At 45.4% G+C, this 20,538-nt stretch overlaps 1 protein-coding gene across 4 annotated transcripts in view; it reads right to left on the reverse strand.

Moving 5' to 3' along the window:
• Window positions 1–269: 269 nt before the first annotated feature.
• plekhn1 (pleckstrin homology domain containing, family N member 1) overlaps window positions 270–20,538 on the reverse strand; it is a 42,641-nt gene continuing 22,372 nt past the window's right edge. For 3 of the 4 annotated variants that reach the window (XM_041205886.1, XM_041205885.1, XM_041205888.1), the window contains 10 exons: window positions 20,411–20,491; window positions 19,612–19,690; window positions 18,423–18,577; window positions 17,412–17,651; window positions 15,555–15,788; window positions 13,773–14,012; window positions 12,120–12,347; window positions 10,520–10,568; window positions 5,505–5,558; window positions 270–1,151 (listed from right to left, as the gene is read on the reverse strand). In XM_041205886.1, coding sequence (XP_041061820.1) covers window positions 925–1,151; window positions 5,505–5,558; window positions 10,520–10,568; window positions 12,120–12,347; window positions 13,773–14,012; window positions 15,555–15,788; window positions 17,412–17,651; window positions 18,423–18,577; window positions 19,612–19,690; window positions 20,411–20,491 — 1,587 coding nt within the window. In that variant the 3' untranslated portion in view covers window positions 270–924. The remainder of the gene's footprint in view (window positions 1,152–5,504; window positions 5,559–10,519; window positions 10,569–12,119; window positions 12,348–13,772; window positions 14,013–15,554; window positions 15,789–17,411; window positions 17,652–18,422; window positions 18,578–19,611; window positions 19,691–20,410; window positions 20,492–20,538) is intronic. The other variant, XM_041205887.1, reaches the window with a different exon arrangement.

Consider the following 20,538-nt stretch of genomic DNA (forward strand, 5'->3'; position numbering starts at 1 on the left):
TACAAAGGTCTCCAAACAGTACAACAGTTTAGACCAGCTGAATGGCTTGGTTAACTGTCCAGTTTACAAAGTATAACACTTTAATTATTGGGGTAAGTTCTCCAACACTCCTCTGTTGGCACAAAGTCTCGTTAACAATGCCAAGGATGCGGGTTTTGGGATGATAGTGCTGCAGCCCTACTTCCACCTCATTGTGTGTTAGCAAACTTAGCCTCAGAAGGATTCTCTGTTATAACCTTGATTCACAAAAATGAGAACCAACACAAAAATAATAATACCACAGGAAGCTTCATTAGAATGGCTCAGCATTATAAAAAATGCAAAATGTATAATAGGTATACATAATTTGTTACAAATGCACTTCAGACCAATTATTAGAATGATATTCAATTGGATAGGATTATCACATTGTCCTCTTATGCATCTTTAATAAACTGCATTAAACATTAAGCAATTTAGTTTTGCAAAGCAAATAGAAATATTATTAAAAATATGAACAATAACAATATTAACATAAACAAATGACATAAGACCGGCTCACATCATGAATTATTTCACAAATATTGTAACTGTTTTGCATTTTATCTAGTCCAGAATCACAGGCTGCAAAATTCAAGTAAACACTTCACCTGGGTGTGATGAAGGATGGAGGTGGACTGGACACTGTGTCCAGACAGCCAAAAACCGTCTCTCCCTCCAGGTCATGTTTTCCCAACTCTCAAATGGCCAGAGTTCCAGGGGAGGACAAAGAAAACGCTTCAAAGACACTCTGAACCTCTCCTTGAAGCATGGCAGCATTGACATTGACATTGGAGCTGAATGGCAGGGAGCAAACCACGAGTCAGGATTGGTATACCCCAGTCCAACATCAAAATGGGACAGTATTCCAAAAATATGGTAAAAGCACAAGTTCCTATAAGATATTCACGACCATCTGTGCACCCTGCCCTGTAGCCTTGAATCAACTATTCCCCGCTGACACAGCTTCATAAGGGTCGGAGCAGCAAGACCCGGGATGTCTTGTTGCTTGAAGTCAAAATCCCAAAACTCATAGTCAGAGTCTTCTTGGACACTCTCGAGTTCTGCATAGGTGTGTTCAGACGACGTTAAGGAGAACCTGCTGTCGTCGCTGTACCAACTCATGTTCTTGGCTGCAGAGGTAAAGGTCACCGAGTTAAACCCTGTAAACAGTTATGGCTGCTGCACATTCCTTTTGACAGAAATCCTTTCACGGCTTCATTTGAAATATGAGTTCAGTTTTTATTTGTATTAATGTACTCTGATATGGAAAGTTTATCAAATAGCTTTCCAAACGTTTATGACCTTGCCCATGAATAAACATTCTAAAGGAGACCTTGGAAGTGACAGACTTTTCCAGGTACTGAGAACATCAGAAAGCTCCCCTTCCCTCCCCCAACACCCAGTACTTCCTTAAGAAAAATATCTTCTATGTTTTTCTTCCCTTCTTTCCCAAAGACACTGGGGTAATTTTTAATTTTGCTGTGTGGCAGAACAAACTGCCCACCCATTCTCGAACCAACCTCACCTTTATTCGCACTGACTCTTGGGTCAACGGGTGGTAGTAACCCTCCAATACTTCCCCCAAGGGGGTATTCTTCACATGTAAGTCTAGACTGGGTCACCATGGTGATGGCAGAGACGAGGCTAACCATATCCACGTCTTCCAGCAGAGGTGACTGAATGGAACATGGGACTGGGAGCCTTGGCTGATTTTTCTTTTGCAACACCAGGGAAATCAGGAGATGTGGAGATAAGGCGGGAAAGTGGGGTTAAGATAGAAGATCAACCATGATCTTATTGAATGATGGTGGAAGGCTCGAGGGGCTGTGTGCCCTACTCATGTTCCTATTTCTTATATTCCAATATTCTCATTCCCCATCTCTGACTCCAAACCGTCAAGGCCAGTGGTAGCTAAGCCCCTCAACTGATGTCATGCCTGAGATCAGATGACCCAGCAAAGGATTGACTATTGAAGTAGTATGTTGGGGGCATCATCAATTATTGAGTGGGAAATGGGAGATATAACCACCACCGCCCCCACCCCAACAGAAGAATTAGGGTTGGGTTGGGTCACATCTTTCTCACCCCTTCCCCGCAGTGATTTCGCTCATTGTTTGGACATTGAGTTTGTTAGTCCATACAGTTCAGTATTATATCAGCAAGTGCCTTTTCCCATTGTGTGATTGGTGATAAAAAACCCATCTTTACAATTCTGTATTCTCCACTCCAGTTAATGTTAAATAGATTTTAACAAATTTTAACCACAATACGAGTGAAAAAGCTAATTGGTTCATTCAAGAAGCAAAGGCTAAACAATCGGGTATAAGTTCGCTGATCCCATTCTCTCTCAGCAAGGAGAAGGGACAGCAAAGAATTGGGGCTACAGTGTTGTTGTCCTGTTGCTCACTTGAAACACGGCTCTCTGCTGGGAATATAGGATTTTAAATTTACCCTGAGTGCAGATTAGGGTGAGCCTGTTATTGGTACACATCCCATTATAACTAATATTTATAAAATGACTTAATGATAGAATGGAAACATTAATGAGCTTCAAAACTTTACCAAATTGCAAAGCTGATATGAACTACGCAGGTTCACATCTACTTGCTTTTGTTCGTATTTACCCACTTTGGAAAAGTCTAAGCTTCTCTGACCCCAAGTCTAGACCTCAATAGGTCCTGCCCTTTCTCATTCTTTGTAAGTACAATGATGAGTGCAGTGACATACACCCCACAGGACTCACTATATAACCCAGCGCACCATTATGAGAAAACCAAAGGCCCTATAATTACACTCTGCAACTATTAATGCACAGATGCTTGAAATATTCAGACAGGGTGTTAACCTGTTTCAAATCACTCCTGTTAAAAGGAATTCTGTATGAACTCTTCACCTCTTTGTATGTTAATATTTTTGCACAGCGAAATCCTAAGGCATCAGACTATCCTTGGACCTACAAAGCTCATCTCATTTCTTCACTGTTTCATTGGTCAGCACTGGTACAGTTTAAACTACCCTGCAAAGCATAGTTATTATACTGTATTGGTAAGAATCTGTATTTTGTCTATGACAAGGTCTTAATCTTCTTTCACTGGCGTTTTGGTCTGATCCAGCAGATAAATCTATTAGGAACATAGGAACATAGAACATAGGAGAAAGAACAGGCCATTCAGCCCTTCGAGCCCCCTCTGCCATTCAATAAGATCATGGCTGACCTGATTGTGGCCTCAGCTCCAATTTCCTGTCTGCCCCCCATTACCTTTGACTCCCTTGTCTATCAAGAATCTGTCTAACTCTGCCTTGGATAAATTCAATGACCTAGCCTCCACTGCTTTCTGAGGAAGAGAATTGAATAGACTAACGGGGCCCTCTGAGAGAAAAAAAATTCTCATCTCCATCTTAAAAGGATCTTAAATTGTGCCCTTTAGTTCTAGTCTCCTCCACAAGAGGAAACATCCGCCTGGAGTTTGAAAATGAAGAACAGCCTGTTTCTAATGTTTAGTGTCTTATTAGTGTCATGTGGTGATTTTACGAAGGTGGGCCAATGGTGTAATTAAAAGGTTCCAGCAAGCTGGTTAAACATAGAAGGGAACACAGGAACAGGAGAAGAACACTTAAGCCTCTCAAGCCGGTTCCATCATTCATTGAGATCATGGCTGATCTGTGATTTAATCCGTCACCTTTGCTCCATATTGCTTAATGCCTTTAGTTAACAGAAAACTATCAATCTCAGATTTAGAATAAACAAGTCACCCAGCATGGCCTTCCATTGCGGAAGAGAGTTCCAAACTTCTATCACCCTTTGTGTGTAGAAGTGTTTCCTAACTTCACTCCTAAAGGTCTGGCTCTAATTTTTGGACTATGTCCCCTAGTCCTAGACTCCCCAACCAGTAGAAATAGTTTCTTGGTCTATCCTATCTGTTTCAGTTAAGCTCTTGAAAAATTTGATCAAATTATCCCTCAGCTTTCTTAATTCCAAAGGATACAAGCCCAGTTTGTGCAAAAAGACACAAACATTGTTGAAAAAAGAGACATGCGCTCATCAGGACAGATTTGCAAGATTACCCATTGTAAAGGAAACAACAATTTATACTGCATAAGAAAAGAATGTTGGTTCGTTGGCAAGTGGACTCTGATTGGTAGAGGCGTTACCATGGAGAATGCAGCAGAGAATAGTGAACAGTCAAGCTAATGTTCAATTTCAAACCAGGGCAGGTCAACTCTGATTGGCTAAGGCATTGCCATGGTAAATGAACCAGGGAATGGCTGTCCCTCAAGTTTTTGTTAGTTGACAAAAGCGCAGTGTGTGGACAGGGCCCTGTGTGTGAATGTATGTGGCTTCTAGTATGCGTGATTGAGCCACACAATGAGCCAGACTGATAATCTTAAATTGTTTTTCAGGTAATTTTTAGCACAGTCGGGATTGTTTAGCAAGTGTTGTCCAATCGTGGAATCACATCTAATATTGGGCACTATGTTTTGAGTTTGCTATGATCCATCAGCTGTTGGGCTGTATAGCCTATATATACCTGGCATTACACCAGCACTGAAATCCATATACCACATGACTCATTTGTGTGATAAGCAGAACATCTTTTTGGCTTGATGGCTGCATCCTGTTAGTGGAGAATGCCACTTGTGTTGATACTGCATAGTAGCAGTGTGAAATGGCTAGGCTTCACCTGTTTTTCAAATTTTTGAGACACCTTACCCTTCCAGTAGATCTTTGTCAACAATGACAGGACACATTTGTATTCCATCAAATTTTCTCTTCTAGTTTGTACTTGGGTTGGGGGCAGGGGTCAAACACACTGTGATTGTTCAATTTTGAATCTGATCTGAAGGGACTTTTACCTAATGTCTTGCCCATTTCCCATAGAATATCAAGGAATGTTCTCTGCCCTCCTCCAAACGTCTCCCCTCCTCACCACCTAGTTCATTTTAAGGTAATGGTTCTACCTTTATCAAGAAGTAATACTTTGTGTTTCAGCAAAGGCTGTGAGTATGGGCACACTATTCGGCTGGTGGGCATCATAGCCTATCGCTATCAAGCCATTACCTAGTAGAGGTGATTTCATTATTCCTGTCTCCCACCTACCGAGCCCTCGAATGCAGTTTCCAGCAGCAGAACCTTATTCTACAGCAGTACAGGTTGGAATAGGACAATAACATTAACATCGCAATACTCTGGACTGTGCTCTGTGCAAGCGTAGCTCCACATTGGGATTACAGATTCACTCCTGACACCTACTCCTGAACTGGAATCAGGATTGGGAACACTGGCTAGATTTTCTCTCCATAAACCATTGAACCCATTTCTAACACTGGAGGATAGACCGACCTGAGGCAGCTAACTGGTTAGGTTGGGGATTAGGCTTGGGCCTTTTGATCACTATGGCTCAATTGAACCTTTGACAACCATGACTAAAGGGGACTTTCAATATAGACATATTAACTATACAATAACATAGAGAACAAGTCACCTTTTCGGTAGCTGTCTAAAAGCTGTATAATTGCATAATATTCAGAGGAGTCATCTGAAAAAAGGACAGAAAAAACATGCTAAGTGTTTTTTATCCCAAGTTTGAAGCACTAACATTAAAAAGTTGCAATTTTAACTACTTATATTCTAATATCATTTCTGACAATTTTTGGTTTCATGTTTGGGGTAATGAGCAGCAACTGGTTTCAATCATTACCTGAACTGTTCTCAGTAAATTGCACTATCAAGTCCTTTCCAACCTGCTGCTCTTAGTTTAGGCAGGAGAGGTGAGATGGCAAAAGGGTTAATGGTGCAAGGCCAAAGGGAATGGTAATGCTACAGGTAAAGAAACAAAAGATGTGTCCAGAGGAGGTGTGAATGGCTGAATCACGAACATCTCTCCTGCTTTTCTCCCCATCTCAGCCCTTCCCTTGTGTTTGGTTTATCCCCCTTCCTCCTCTCACCATTTCACTTGCTTAAGACATCCCTAACTGTTCCCACTCCTGATGAAAGGTCATTGATCTGAAACGTTGGGCGGAATTTTAGGGGAACGTCAAGGTCTCCTGGTCCAGGCTTCTGTATTGACATTCCTAAATCAATTGGATAGCATCTTGTACCCTCTTATCTAAACAGCTGTCTGGCAGGAGTTAACAAACGTGAGATAAGCTAAAAGATAACCTCAGCTAGAGTGATGGATAAGGCGGGGAGGTGAACCCCCTGCTCCCTCCCCTCAATTACCATGGGTACCTGTCCTGTAGCGATTGGTTAGAATGGTTCGAACAAGTTATTGGACATTGGGTCCAATTGGGTCCAAACTATCAGACCCTCGGAGGCCAGAGGAATCAGGGGTCAGGGGTCGGGGTGAGGTTGTGGAGAGGGGGGGTGAATCCTTGTCAGGCAGCCGCCCTCTTCAGGCGGAAGGTGAGCCAGGGAAGATGGAGGATGACCTGGGGAAGAATTCCCTAACAATTTGGCTGGACAGCAAAATGATGCCCGTCACAAGCTACTGAGATCAACACCCCCTGTGCCAACTGTCCATCTGTCTGTCCTCCAGTAAGCCACCCTCACCTAACATGCCTTTTCTATTGCATCATATCTAAACTGTTGCTTCTTAATAAACACGATGAACTACGTTAAAATTACTTATAAGTTCTCGACTGCCTGTTTCGGGTAATCAGTGACTCCTGAACCTTAAAACTTACGCCATGAAGGCTACTAACTCCTAGAATCAATGAAATTACGGCACACAATAAGCTAATCGGCGCTTTGGGGCCTGCACCAGTGAAAAGTCCTGATTCTTTCTGCACAGCCTGAAAACAAGCAGCTTTTAGCTAAGGGATGGTGGCTGGGTGACACCACATGGGCAGGGTGGGGAGAGTGGGTGACACCACATGGGCAGGGTGGGGAGAGTGGGTGACACCACATGGGCAGGGTGGGGAGAGTGGGCGACACCACATGGGCAGGGTGGGGAGAGTGGGTGACACCACATGGGCAGGGTGGGGAGAGTGGGCGACACCACATGGGCAGGATGGGGGTGCTGAGCGACACCACATGGGCAGTGTGGGGGATAGTGGGCGACACCACATGGGCAGGATGGGGGGAGTGGGCGACACCACATGGGCAGGATGGGGGGAGTGGGCGACACCACATGGGCAGGATGGGGGGAGTGGACGACACCACATGGGCAGGATGGGGGGAGTGGACGACACCACATGGGCAGTGTGGGGGATAGTGGGCGACACCACATGGGCAGGATGGGGAGAGTGGGCGACACCACATGGGCAGGATGGGGGGAGTGGGCGACACCACATGGGCAGGATGGGGGGAGTGGACGACACCACATGGGCAGGATGGGGGGAGTGGACGACACCACATGGGCAGGATGGGGGGAGTGGGCGACACCACATGGGCAGGATGGGGGTGCTGAGCGACACCACATGGGCAGTGTGGGGGATAGTGGGCGACACCACATGGGCAGGATGGGGGGAGTGGGCGACACCACATGGGCAGGATGGGGGGAGTGGGCGACACCACATGGGCAGTGTGGGGGATAGTGGGCGACACCACATGGGCAGGATGGGGAGAGTGGGCGACACCACATGGGCAGGATGGGGGGAGTGGATGACAACACATGGGCAGGATGGGGGGAGTGGGCGACACCACATGGGCAGGGTGGGGGGGGAGTGGGCGACACCACATGGGCAGGGTGAAGGGGGAGTGGGCGACACCACATGGGCAGGGTGGGGGGGGGTGCTGGGCGACACCACATGGGCAGGGTGAAGGGGGAGTGGGCGACACCACATGGGCAGGGTGAAGGGGGAGTGGGCGACACCACATGGGCAGGATGGAGGGGGAGTGGGTGACACCACATGGGCAGGATGGAGGGGGAGTGGGTGACACCACATGGGCAGGGTGGGGGGGGTGCTGGGCGACACCACATGGGCAGGGTGGGGGGGGGTGCTGGGCGACACCACATGGGCAGGATGGAGGGGGAGTGGGCGACACCACATGGGCAGGATGGAGGGGGAGTGGGCGACACCACATGGGCAGGATGGAGGGGGAGTGGGCGACACCACATGGGCAGGATGGAGGGGGAGTGGGTGACACCACATGGGCAGGGTGGGGGGGGGGTGCTGGGCGACACCACATGGGCAGGGTGAGAGGAGTGGGTGACACCACATGGGCAGAGTGGGGGTGGGGGGCTGGGCGACACCACATGGGCAGGGTAGGGGGGGGCTGGGCGACACCACATGGGCAGGGTAGGGGGGGGCTGGGCGACACCACATGGGCAGGATGGGGTGGGGAGTGGACGACACCACATGGGCAGGATGGGGTGGGGAGTGGGCGACACCACATGGTTCTCAGGGGCATGGGCTATAAATGTTAGCCATGGCTGTGATGCTCACGTCCCAGGAACAAACATTAAAAAAAAGTTACATAGGCAAATTCCAGACTGGGAATCAACAACATTCTGACTCAGAGTTGAGAGGTTGTGAATCTGAGCTAACCTGACAAGCAGGGGTGTGTGTGGGGCGGTGGGGAGGCGGGGGGGGGGGCGGTCAGAATGGGAGGACAAGTGCAGGTACAAATTAAAAGATTTGATTTGGTTTTCCTGTTAGTGGGGCAGTTGTCTGATGTCCTAGAGTTATGGACGCCATTCCTGTCTGGTTTTGTACAGTCTACAAGGCAGAGTGCCATCTGACCGTGTGTCATGCCAAACCTTCGGAACGAGGAAACCACAACTGGAATGTGCTGTCACTCTGCTCCTCACAACACAGCCATTGTACCAACACCATTCACTAAATCGTTTGATCTTCCTGCAACTATAAACTCGGTGGGCGGGGTGGGGGGGGGGGGAGGAAATTGAATGAGCTTCAATAAGCTTCAATAAGCCACACTGACAGCGATGGCAACAATAAAAAAAACAGCAAAGGCAAAAGTCACCTTATCACTAGATCACAATCATTCTGCCGGATTGACTTGAATCAGGGTGATGTTCTATCATGAATTGTCCCGCCAATTCACGTAAATTCTTGCCGCACTACGTTGGAACAGTTCTAACCTGACTGTGTTAAACTATCCCTTGCACGGGTTTACATAAGCAGCTGAGCCAGTGCCCTGAAACTAGCGCATAGAGGGAATTATGGCCGGTTGTCTTTTTCTCCCATGGAAAACATAAGGCAAGGGCTCCCCATAGATAGGTTGGCCTTCAGTGCTGTTGAGAAATTGATCCAAAAGTTTCATTAGCTGGCTGTCGGGCTGTCAATGCCCATGTGGAATGTGTCCACCCCCACCACCTTGCACCTCCTCACCCCCCTCCATTGCCCCTCGTTTCCCGGCACTTGTTTCGTCAGCCTCAGGAAGATGGAAGGTCACTTGAAGAGCCATTTGAGTCAATGACATTTCTGGATGGCATCAGAGTGCCTGATCACGGAGAGGACCCCAGCCTATAGGCACTGGCAGAACCCCAATTTGCTCCTCTTTCCAGGGGTGTTGGCATCGCTGGCAAGGCCAGTATTTGTTGCCCATCCTTCATTGCCCTTGAACTGAGTGGCTTGCTAGGGCCATTTCAGAGGGCAGTTCAGAGTCAACCTCATTGCTGTGGGCCTGGAGTCACATGTAGACCAGGCCGGGTAAGGACAGCAGATTTCCTTCCCTAAAGGACACGCGTGAACCAGATGGGTTTCTACAACCATCGACCGTAGTCTTGGGGTCACCATTATTCAGGTTAGCTTTTAATTCCCGATTAATTGAATTTAAATTCCACCAGCTGCCGTGTGGGATTTGAACCCATGGGCAGGATTTTCTGCTCAGCTTGTGAGCGCGTGCCCGACACGCCCGAGTGTGAAATAGCGTGTGATGATGTCGGGCGAGCATCCCAACATCATCGTGCACTCGCGCGATATTTCAGTTGGCGGGCATGTGCCAGAGTTAGCAGCACGCCCACTGGCAATTAAGAGGCCTATTAAGGTCACTAATCAATTAATTAACCTGTATTTTCACCTTACGGTGGGCGGGAGGGCAAGTCAACCATACGGCCTCTGGGTTTTTGAGGTAACCTCATGCACGGGCACTAAATAAGAATAAAAATAAACATTTGCGGGCAGAATTTTTCAAACCTACACGTGGGTCCGCTGTGTGGAAACTTTTTCCGGAATTTTAAAAACTTTATTCGTTGGTTCAAAATACTTCAGCTCCCGGAGGTAACTCTCCGCCTTCAGGGAGCTTTCACTGCGCACTCCCCTGCACCGGCGCTCGCCCTCCTCCCATCTCTCACCCCAGCAGCACTGAGCGTCTGGCCTGACAACCCGAAAATCCTGCCCCGCGTCTCCAGGGCGTTAGCCTGGGGCTCTGGGTGACTAGCCCAGTGACATCACCACCATCTCCCCAGCCCTGCCTAGGGAGAGTCTCTAACCCATCTGAAGATCTCCATCCTATTGGAGGGTGGGGGGGTTTGAAGACAGCTACTCCCTTGGGGTAAAACTATTCATTTGCTTTTTAAAAGGGGTTATGTACCTTTTGAACATTGCACAGTAATATCAGCACTTCCTCTCCGTGATACTTCCTGCAAAAGAGAAGGGATGGTTCAGCTCAGCAATACTGTTACGGGTTGCAAAAAAAAAAGGTACTTTAAGTAACGAGCATGAATGTATAAATCTGTCGTTCCACAGGATTCTCTTTTTGAGGGCTAAAGTATGATGTTTAGTAGGGTTTTATGGTGCTGCCCTTCCCTCCCACCCAGCTGGGCATCGTTTTGGTGGGGGGAGGCAGGTAAAATATGGGGGGGCGGGGGGGTGCCCTGCCCGCCTCCCAAACACGGTGGGTGAGCAGGTGCCGAAATCGGCAGCCCGCCTGCCATTTTTAAATAAGTAATTAAGAGTCAATTGAGCGTGTTACCAACTGATATGAGTAAAGCGCTGGCCACACCATAATACTGTTGGGTGGGCTGCTTTATTAAGAGGCGAGAAAGAAGGGGGTACAAGCTGAGTGCATCGGAGGCACCCCACCAAGACTCCCGCCCCGCTCCCCTTTGCTCTTCCCCGCTTGGCCTCCAATATCCACACTCCCACCCCCTTTGGTCCCCTCTCACCACCCCCCCACCCCTCTTTCCCCTCCCTATAGGTTGCCAGATCCTTTCCCGCCCTAAAAGCCCAGGATTTACCTCACCCCAGGCACTGTCGCTATTCCTCTTAGGCCTATTCGCCACTGAGTTCTGTCTCTGCAGGGACTGCTAAGGCTGTCATCCAATCTCTCGAGAGCGGGACTTCCTCCCACTGAGGGGTGGAAGTCCCACTCTCTGCTCGTTCAGCCCACCGGCAGCGTACTATGACTGCAGAGCAGGCTTCATTTAGGTGCATCAACTGGCCAGCTAACACTTGCAGTGGGTTGGGGTTTCGAGTGAGACAAGCAATACACTCCCCATGAAATCCAGCCCATAGAGCGTACAATAGACTAAGAATTGAGATATCGATCAGCCATGATTCTCTCACTTCTGTTCCTACGTTCCTAGCATTGCTTCTATTAGAATGAATAATAATTTATATGAATTATATCAGAAATCACAATAATTTATCCAGGAATAATAATTGAAGGAATATATTAGATTGCACTGTTTTACACTGTCATTTTTTTTTTGTCACTGATGAGCTTGAACAATTTATTAAAGATTTTTCTAGATAAGAGTAAAGTGTGAGGTATTTGCCATCGCTGTCTTATATATGCGACACACATATAGGGCAAGGCACCATTGGAAAACACGCAAACAGTGGGAGGTAATGTCAGTCTATTCTTGAGAAAGGGTTTTTTTCCTATGACCTTTGTATGACAGGTACAGAGTCCAGTCGACTCTTTCGCCGTCCAGTTTAGTCAGGATACCCCCAGCATAGAACAACTTCACTGAAACAAGCAAGGAAGACCTGCAAAAATCAGAGGATTTTCCCCTTGTACTTAAAACCAGCCCAGCCGCCTCCCAACCAGGGCCCCTCCACAGACTCCGCCCTTTCAACCTTACATTGTAGGTTAAGGGGCATTTGTTTGAAATGGTACCCCCTTTATTTAGAATGCTCTTGTTCCAGTGATTGCATTCGCACTAACCACACTCCAGTACAATACTTACTTCTCTAATCCAGAAACGCTCAACAGGAGACACCTGCTGAGGAAGATATGGTTCGGCGTATGGTGGAGATAGAGGGTTGGTCAAGTGATTTTGGTCCAGGTACGAACAGGAGCTGCTCCCTGATAGAGAACTTGACGGCAGAGAAGAGCGGGGTAAGCATTCCAGCGCCAAGAGTTGTGTGTTACTCCACTGGTCTCTTGCCGATGAACCATTTTGATTGCCGAAAGGCTGAAGAAAATAGAAACAAAGATTTTCATTTGTCTTTTTTAATGATTTATTTTTTCCTAATTTATTAATTTTTTTGGGGGGGAGGAGGTTAACGCTAAGGAACGAAGCCCTCAGTTGCAGATTGTTAGCATCATGACCTCTCAGAGCAAAAGCAGATGCAGACTCCTTCTACATTACCTCAACAATATACTCAGTCCCACCCTCAGAAGAGTAGCCCCTACTGAATGAGGTTGCTATTTTCCGAGCCCCATGCCGATAATCAGTTACAGATTATTTGGCCACAATCTCAATTGCTGTGCGTGGGAGCTTGCTGTGCATAAATTGGCTGCCATGTTTCCTGCGATAAGCAGTGGCTACATTTCAACAGTGCTCCTCATTGGCGGTAAAGCTTTTTGGGACATCCTGAGGTCAGGCGCTACATAAATGCAAGTTCTTTTTTTCATCCTGTAACCCCTCCAGGTGAGATTACTGTCTTTCTGCTGGATCGAGTTTTGAATTTGTTCAATTATTGCTCGGAACTGGGTGACATTGTGCGGAAAGCTCGTAGCGAGTAGACGGGGCCGGCGGGGGTAGGATTACCATCAAATCAAACCACATTGTAGATGTGTTCCAAACTTTGAAAGTCCCCCAGGTCCAGACCAAAGCCTATTTTCTAATTGTTACTCAAAGGCTTATACACAAACGCATCATCAAGTTAGTATCTTGATGACACATTGTTTGTAACATTTTTTTTAGCCAATGAAAGACCGTGAGAAACTTAGTATTATGCTGAAGCACCTGTTAATTATACCATGACGCAACTATGGCTTGCACTCATGTTGTGTCAACATCACCTTGAATGTTTGCACATAGGGAAACCATTTCCTGTTGTCCTTTGGCTGGAAGCATTCAAAGTTATTACTGAGCTCTTTGCTGAGGCAGGATTCTTAGTTTTTCTGGAATGTTGTACTCTTTTTATTCACCCACAGGATGTCGACGCCACTGGCAAGGCCAGCATTTATTGCCCATCCCTAATTGCCCAATCGAGTGGCTTACTAGGCCATTTCAGAGGGCAGTTAAGAGTCAACCATGTTGCTTTGGTCTGGAGTCACATGTAAGCCAGACTAGGTAAGGATGGCAGATTTCCTTCCCTAAAGGACATCAATGGATTTTTAATGACAATCCAGTACTTTCATAATGTCCACCTCTTGATGCTAGCTTTTTATTCCAAATTTATGAACTAACTGAACTCAAATTCCCTCAGTGCTGAAAATACTCAGCAGGTCAGACAGCATCTGCGGAGAGAGAAACAGAGTTAGTGTTTCAGGTCGGTGACCTTTCATCAGAATCCAAACTCTGTCTCCCTCCCCCACAGGTGCTGCTGAGTATTTCCAGCATTTTCTGCTTTTATTACAATAGGTACATATGCATTTGAACTGTACTTACGCCTGTAGCAGAAAGTCTGACTGTCGGTGGGGCGAGCTGCTTCTTAACAGCTGCAAAAGGCTCAGCATATACCGGTGACAAAGCCACATCGCAGTGACCGGCTGTAAATGAGCCGAGATTCTTTCCGAAGCCGTGAATGGATTGGGCTGGTGGCTGTGACAAGGCAAATGTCTTTCGCAGTGGTACATTCTGATCCCCCCCTCTGACCGGTAATGGTGAAGAATTGTGCCTGGACACGGGCTGAAAGGAATGAAATTATTCATGCTCCATATTTTACAAAGATTTTGCAGTCTGTGCCATAACCGGAACTGCGTTTATACTAAAAAAAAAATCACTTAATATAGTCAGTGTTTATCACAAGTATTGGCTGGTGAATCTGATTCACATCTGGGAAAGAATGCAACTAAAAATGGTCCTGTTGTGCTTTTTGAGTTCTCCCTATCTCCCAATCATGCAACATTGTCAGTTGGCGCCGTTGTGAGGAGTGATAAGTCCAGTTTCCGTCCCTATCCCCTTTGGCATCAACTCAAATGTAAACTTTGCCATGTCAGGATTTTGTTGCTAACTTTGGGCTTTTCCAATTCTCCCTCATTCCCTTTCTGAAGGAGCTGACGCCTGTGGCTTTTTGGGCACTAGCTCAACCTTTTTACTTTGGGGGGGGGGGGGGTGGCGTTCGTGGGCTGTTCAACTGTGGTTAGCATCACAGCTGAGCCTGACTGTGTCCTTGCCTCTCTCAGGGATGCACTGAAGTGTCAGCCTAGATAAAAGTAATGGATGTTATGCTTCATTTATACAGGGCATTGGTGAGACCGCACCTCGAATACAGTGTGCAGTTTTGGTCCCCTTATTTAAGGAAGAATGTAAGTACGTCGGAGGTGGCTGAGGGAGGTTTACTAGATTGATATCTGGAATGAGTGGGTTGTCTTATGAGGAAAGGTTGAACAGGCTGGGCTTTTTACCACTGGAGTTTAGAGGAGTGAGGGGTGACTTGACTGAAGTATAAAAGATCCTAAATTGTCTTGACAAGGTGGCTGTGAAAAGGATGTTTCTTCTTGTGGGTAAGTCCAGAACTAGGGGGGCACTGTTTTAAAATTAGGGGTCACTCTTATAGGACACAGATGTGGAGAATTTATCTTCTCTCAGAGGGTTGTGCGATTTTGGAACTCTCTGCCTCAGAAGACGGTGGAGGTGGGGGTCACTGAATATCTTTAAGGCGGAGGTAGATAGATTCTTGTTAGGCAAAGGAATCAAAGGTTATCGGGGTTAGATGGGAATGTGGAACTCGAAACACAGACAGGTCAGCCATGAGCTTAATGAATGGTGGAGCAGGCTCAAGGGGCTGAATGACCTACTCCTGCTCCTATTTTGTATGTTTGTATTATACGCACTGAAGTGGGGCTTCAGCCCACAACATCCTGACACAGCGGGCAAAAATGCTGCCAACTGAACCAACATTGCCAACTGCCCTGTGGAATAAATGAGTAATTAATATGTTCACACATTCACAGGTTTTCTATTTTAAGAAAGGTTTAAAATCATTTAGCTCAAACTAACAGAGGAATTTAAGATGAGCAAATTAACGTGTTTGTTACTAATGCTGCACCATGTAATTCGAATCTATAACATCACCGCAGAGCTAATTGCAATACTATAGGACTTTTCTAAGATTGATATATTTAATAATACACTCAGGTGTCTGATGTTTCCTTAATCCTATCTTCAAGTCCTAAGCCACATAATTTTTGCCCAGTTCTGTTCTTGTGCTGGCAAAGTATTGCTTACCTTTCTAAGCCAAAGAGGTTTTGCAGGAGGGGCTGGTTGTAACTTAAACGGAATATAAGGTACAGCATATGTTGGAGACAGAGGGTTATTCAAGATTTCATCACTAGGTGAACAATAGCTGATTGTAGTACTGCCAGGCTGCAATGAAACAAGAGATAACCTGGAGATACTGGATCCTGATGTCCCAATACTTTGCTCTTGGTGTTTTTTTGATGGATCTCGACTGTTAACCATCTGAAATAAGTGAAAGAACTATTTATGGCAGCTCATTTGACAAACAAGGTTTCAATATTTCAGGGCAACTCAACAAACCTCAAGGCACACAAAACCAAATACCAAACACAGTAGATAAAAACAAAAAAACTGCGGATGCTGGAAATCCAAAACAAAAACAGAAACAGAAATACCTGGAAAAACTCAGCAGGTCCATTCTGTTGAAGGGTCATGAGAACTCGAAATGTCAACTGTGCTCTTCTCCAGCCAATGCTGCCAGACCTGCTGAGTTTTTCCAGGTATTTCTGTTTCTGTTTTTGTTTTACCAAACACAGTAACTGAGTTTTTCCAGGTGTTTCTGTTTTTGTTTCAGATTTCCAGCATCTGCAGTATTTTGCTTTTATCTACAGTAACAAAGAGAATTCAGTTGTTTAAAATAATCCATCCTAAATAAGCAGGCTCATGTGGAGCATTAATACCAGAAGCCTGTTCCTGTGCTGTTGACGTGATGTAATTCTTTGTGTACCATCAAAGAAACATTTCTATGTACAAATTGGACCTGCATTTACATCTTTGTGAGAGAACCCACTCCCAGGACGCACTGGCTGCATTCCAAAGCTGTAAAGGGCTCTTGCATAACCCGGTGACAAGCAATTTTCAGTAATAACTAAGTTTCCTGAAGTTAAAGTTGGAAGGTGGGACAAGGCAAGGAGGCTGCGTCCTGAGAATCTCACACTGCTTCCACATATGGACAAAAGGAGACTGCGTCCTGAGAATCTCACACTGCTTCCACATATGGACAAAGGTGAAGAATTGCGCTTCCCGCAGACTGAAATAAATACAGGTCATTCATATCACTGAGACTCTTTAACACCTAATAGTGTACATATCAAGCTTGGCCTTACATTCTCTTCTATAATAGTTAATAACACTGATCATTAAGCAAATGCAATGCAGGAGTAACTGTTTACAGCGGAATCTCCATCCTATATCTCTAATTGTAATGTATGACAGAGGAGTTGAGCAGGCACACCTCAGGCAGATCAGGGGATCAAAGAGGAACTTTTGACCAATAGGTCCAGCTCACCCCGATAGTACCAGAACCCTTGCAGCCCAGGGTCCAATTGTCTTGTGAAATCCCCTAATGTCTTTATCGCTAAACCCTGATTGTCGTTATTATTCTAAACCTATTTTGAGTCAAGAGGCATTTTCTAACGCCCACATCACTAGAGATGCCTTCCCTTGGGTGAGGTGTGTAACCAAGGCCAGGTCTGTTTCTACCTGTCATTTAGGGAGACGGTGAATCAGTCAATGGCAGAGAGCCGTCCCAATATCTTAACTAACGTTCCTCCTCCAAACAGAACTATCAAAACTGAATAACTGGTCACTGATTTCACTTGTGCCCACTGTAAATGCAATGTGGCTGCCACGTCTGCTTACAATTTAACAGCCCATAAACTTTAAAGTAATTCATCGTATACAAAAGATTTTAGTTTGCTTCCAAGAGAGGTGATATGTAATAACTACAAATCTCCCTCCCTTTCCTTGTCAATAATCTCTCACTTAAATTTAAAAAAAAAAACCGGTGGCAATATTTAAGCAAAAATAATCTCGTAACATTCTATTGAATAAGACATCGCTTACCGAAGTAAGCTTTAAAGGTTCGGCTGGTGCAAAGAGCTTCGTTGGGGGAGGTGTGTAAGGCTCAGCATAATCAGGAGAGTTGAGTGGACCCAGCATATTCTCGGTAACCGGCGTGGGTAGGTCTTCCGAAACTGAAATCATTTCGACTGGTTTCTGGGGGAATGTGAATACTCCATACACTGTCGCCGGGCTGTTCCCACGCCTGTGTGATTCTAACGAAGGGTCGTGCTTGTCTGCAAACTACAATTAATGGATGTTTTAATCAACGAGAGACAAAAAGAAAACCCAGATTTTGTCAATGGTTAGGGTTAGATCACAGACACGTATGCAATCAGAAACTGCCATTGGGAGTAAAATTAATGTCCCTCAGTCCCATCTTTCATTGACACTCCCATCTCATGTAACATATACAATCTGCTCCTTATCATTCAAAGTCAATTCTGTGCGTAGAAAAGATTGAATTGTCCAGTAAATTGTAATCACGCAATGGAGGGACGCAACTCAATGCTCAACCGAATAAAATGACTTTGCATTAAATGGAAGATATATATGTTTCTTTTCAATTCTCCTTTTTCCTGAGATACTGAGTTCTAACTATTGGTAATGGCAAGCAACAACCATGAAGTGGCAGACTGGGAACAGCGGCGGGCCCATGATTAATGCATGTGTACGATGTTTATTTGTCTGCCATTTAACCGAAGGGTTAACCCAGTTAGTGCCAAGGGGCGAATGTTTCTGCTAAAATTATGGAGAAAGCGATTTCGTGCAAATGCCTCAATGTTCTCTGACAACAATGGAGCAAAGTTACAAGCAAATAATTAATACATTCTGATGTCATTTACAAGAATGTGAGAAAATGCTACAATATAGGAACTCAAAGGCACATGTCATTGCACAAAAAGATGCAAGAAAGTCTCTAATTTTATTTTAATAAAACTGCCCTTGATGTTTTGCAGTCTTTCCTGCTGTTGGATGTTGCAGTTATTTGTATACATTGTAAGTTGTACCTACCTGATCTCTGTACTCTGGAGAGTGTTTGTAATCGTGTCCTTTATTGATCAGAGAAGCTCTTTGAACTGTGGCCCCTGCGGAATCCAGGTGATGTATTAAGTTTTGGTGAGCTGTTCTATTCTTGGAGGTCACCATGATTTGGTTGATCATTTTACCTGGAATATAAAGTACTAGAAACAGTGAACATGGAAGCACGACCTGTCCAATGGTAATCAACAGAACCTTCAATACCTGGGAATGTGCTGCAGGGCCATTAGCTGGTCGATGTGTTAAGCTTGTGACTGTTAAATACCCTATGGGCTATTTTGACCCTCTGAGCACAAAGGAAGAGGAATGGGAGATGTGATCTGTAAAGCCAGCCAGGTCTGAGTAGTGTCAGGGATGGATCGGCATGCTGGAGATTTATTCATTGAGAATCAGGGTATTTCCCTCAGGAAATGATATGGGTGAGGCATAAACCAAGGCTAGAAAATCTCCGTCCTCTCCAATTACAACAGCAGCCTTGCCCCTCTCATCCCTTCTTACAAATCTCAATAATCCCACACCCACAAATGCCAGACATTCTACCTCTGCTACATGCCCCTCGCACTGCTACCCCATGTCTGCACAAGATGCATGCTTTCATATTTGCATCATATACAAACCAATAGTTGGAATTTGCTTTGTGCTGAATTCTCACCCATGTTTCCAAATCCTTCCATGGCCTCGCCCCTTCCTATTTCTGTAATGTCCTCCAGTCCCACACCCTCCGAGATATCTGTGTTCCTCCAATTTGGGTCCCTAGCACATCCCCAATTTTCTTTGTTCTGCCATTGGTGGTGGTGCCTTCAGATGTTTGAGCTCTTAGCTCTGGAATTCCCTCCCTAAACCCCTCCACATCTCTCCCCTCCCTAAACTTTTTCACCTCTCTCCCCTTCCTAAACCTCTTCACCTCTCTCCCCTCCATTGGTCTTTCCACCTCTCTCCCCTCCCTAATCCTCTCCACCTGTCTCCCCTCCTATAAGAAGCTCCTTTAAACAGAGCCCTTTGAGCAAGCTTTTGGCCATCAGAGCTAATATCATCTTATGCGGATAGGCATCAAATTTTGTTTGCTAACACATCTGTGAAGTGCTTTGGGACATTTTGCTACATTAAAGGTGCTGTACAAATGCAAGTTGTTATTTGGATGGATAAGTTGCTCTGCACTCACCTTCTATCAAGAATGTATTTGGATCATTGTCAGATTCATCCTGTTCAAATATTGTTATAGCATTAAGCGGAAGCTCACCCTGTTAGCAAACACAACGAAAAGACAATAAATTATACAGCCTGAGCTGCTCCAGTTCATTTATACTCCTCTGCCTCGTTCAGGTAGATACAGTATCTTGTCAATTAGTCGCCTGGTAGCACAGAACTTGAGTATTGCTGTAAAAAGAGACATGTTGAAACTTTTGACTTGCACTCTCTTCACATACAGCATAAATTGTTGTTTCCCCCCTTACATTGGTATTCTTGCAGTGTCTTGATGAGTGCAAGACAAAAAGCTTTGACATGTCACTTTTTTTCAGCCATGTCTTGTCAATGTTATAATCTTGCCATTTTCAACCCTGCTTATTCTGTGACCCCCTCTTGGATATTTTTGAGATGGCAAGGTGAAGGGGTAAGTCTTGAAGTACAGGACAGCACCAAGGTTAAAAGAATAACAGAGCAGCTGAAGTAATTCAAGAAGCAGGAATGAATTGACACTAGTCTAGGTTTTAAAAGCCCTCAAGCTGCAGGAGGAAGGGAATTATTTAGGGAAGTAGCTCCAGAGCTTTAAAGAACTGGGATCCTGTGCAGAAAAAGAGAAACAAATCATTTAGAGTTTGATGGCTTGCAAATTTATCCTCTTTGGGTAAAAATGACTGGGCACATGGCTGATATTTTGACAGCACTGGAAAAACCTCTTTAACACATGGCACAACAGAAACCCTCAGAAGATAATTGTACTTGTTGTGAGTAACATTTACCTTATAATGTAAGGTGTGGTCTTCTTCAGACAGAATGAGGAGCGTTGTTGGAAAGAGAATCAAAAGACGATCGTGTTGGTCCTGCAGGGAAAATTGCGCACAAAATAATTTAATTAGCAACATAAAAA

The sequence above is a fragment of the Carcharodon carcharias genome, chromosome 15 (genome assembly GCF_017639515.1).
Source record: "Carcharodon carcharias isolate sCarCar2 chromosome 15, sCarCar2.pri, whole genome shotgun sequence".
Classification (NCBI taxonomy): domain Eukaryota; kingdom Metazoa; phylum Chordata; class Chondrichthyes; order Lamniformes; family Lamnidae; genus Carcharodon; species Carcharodon carcharias.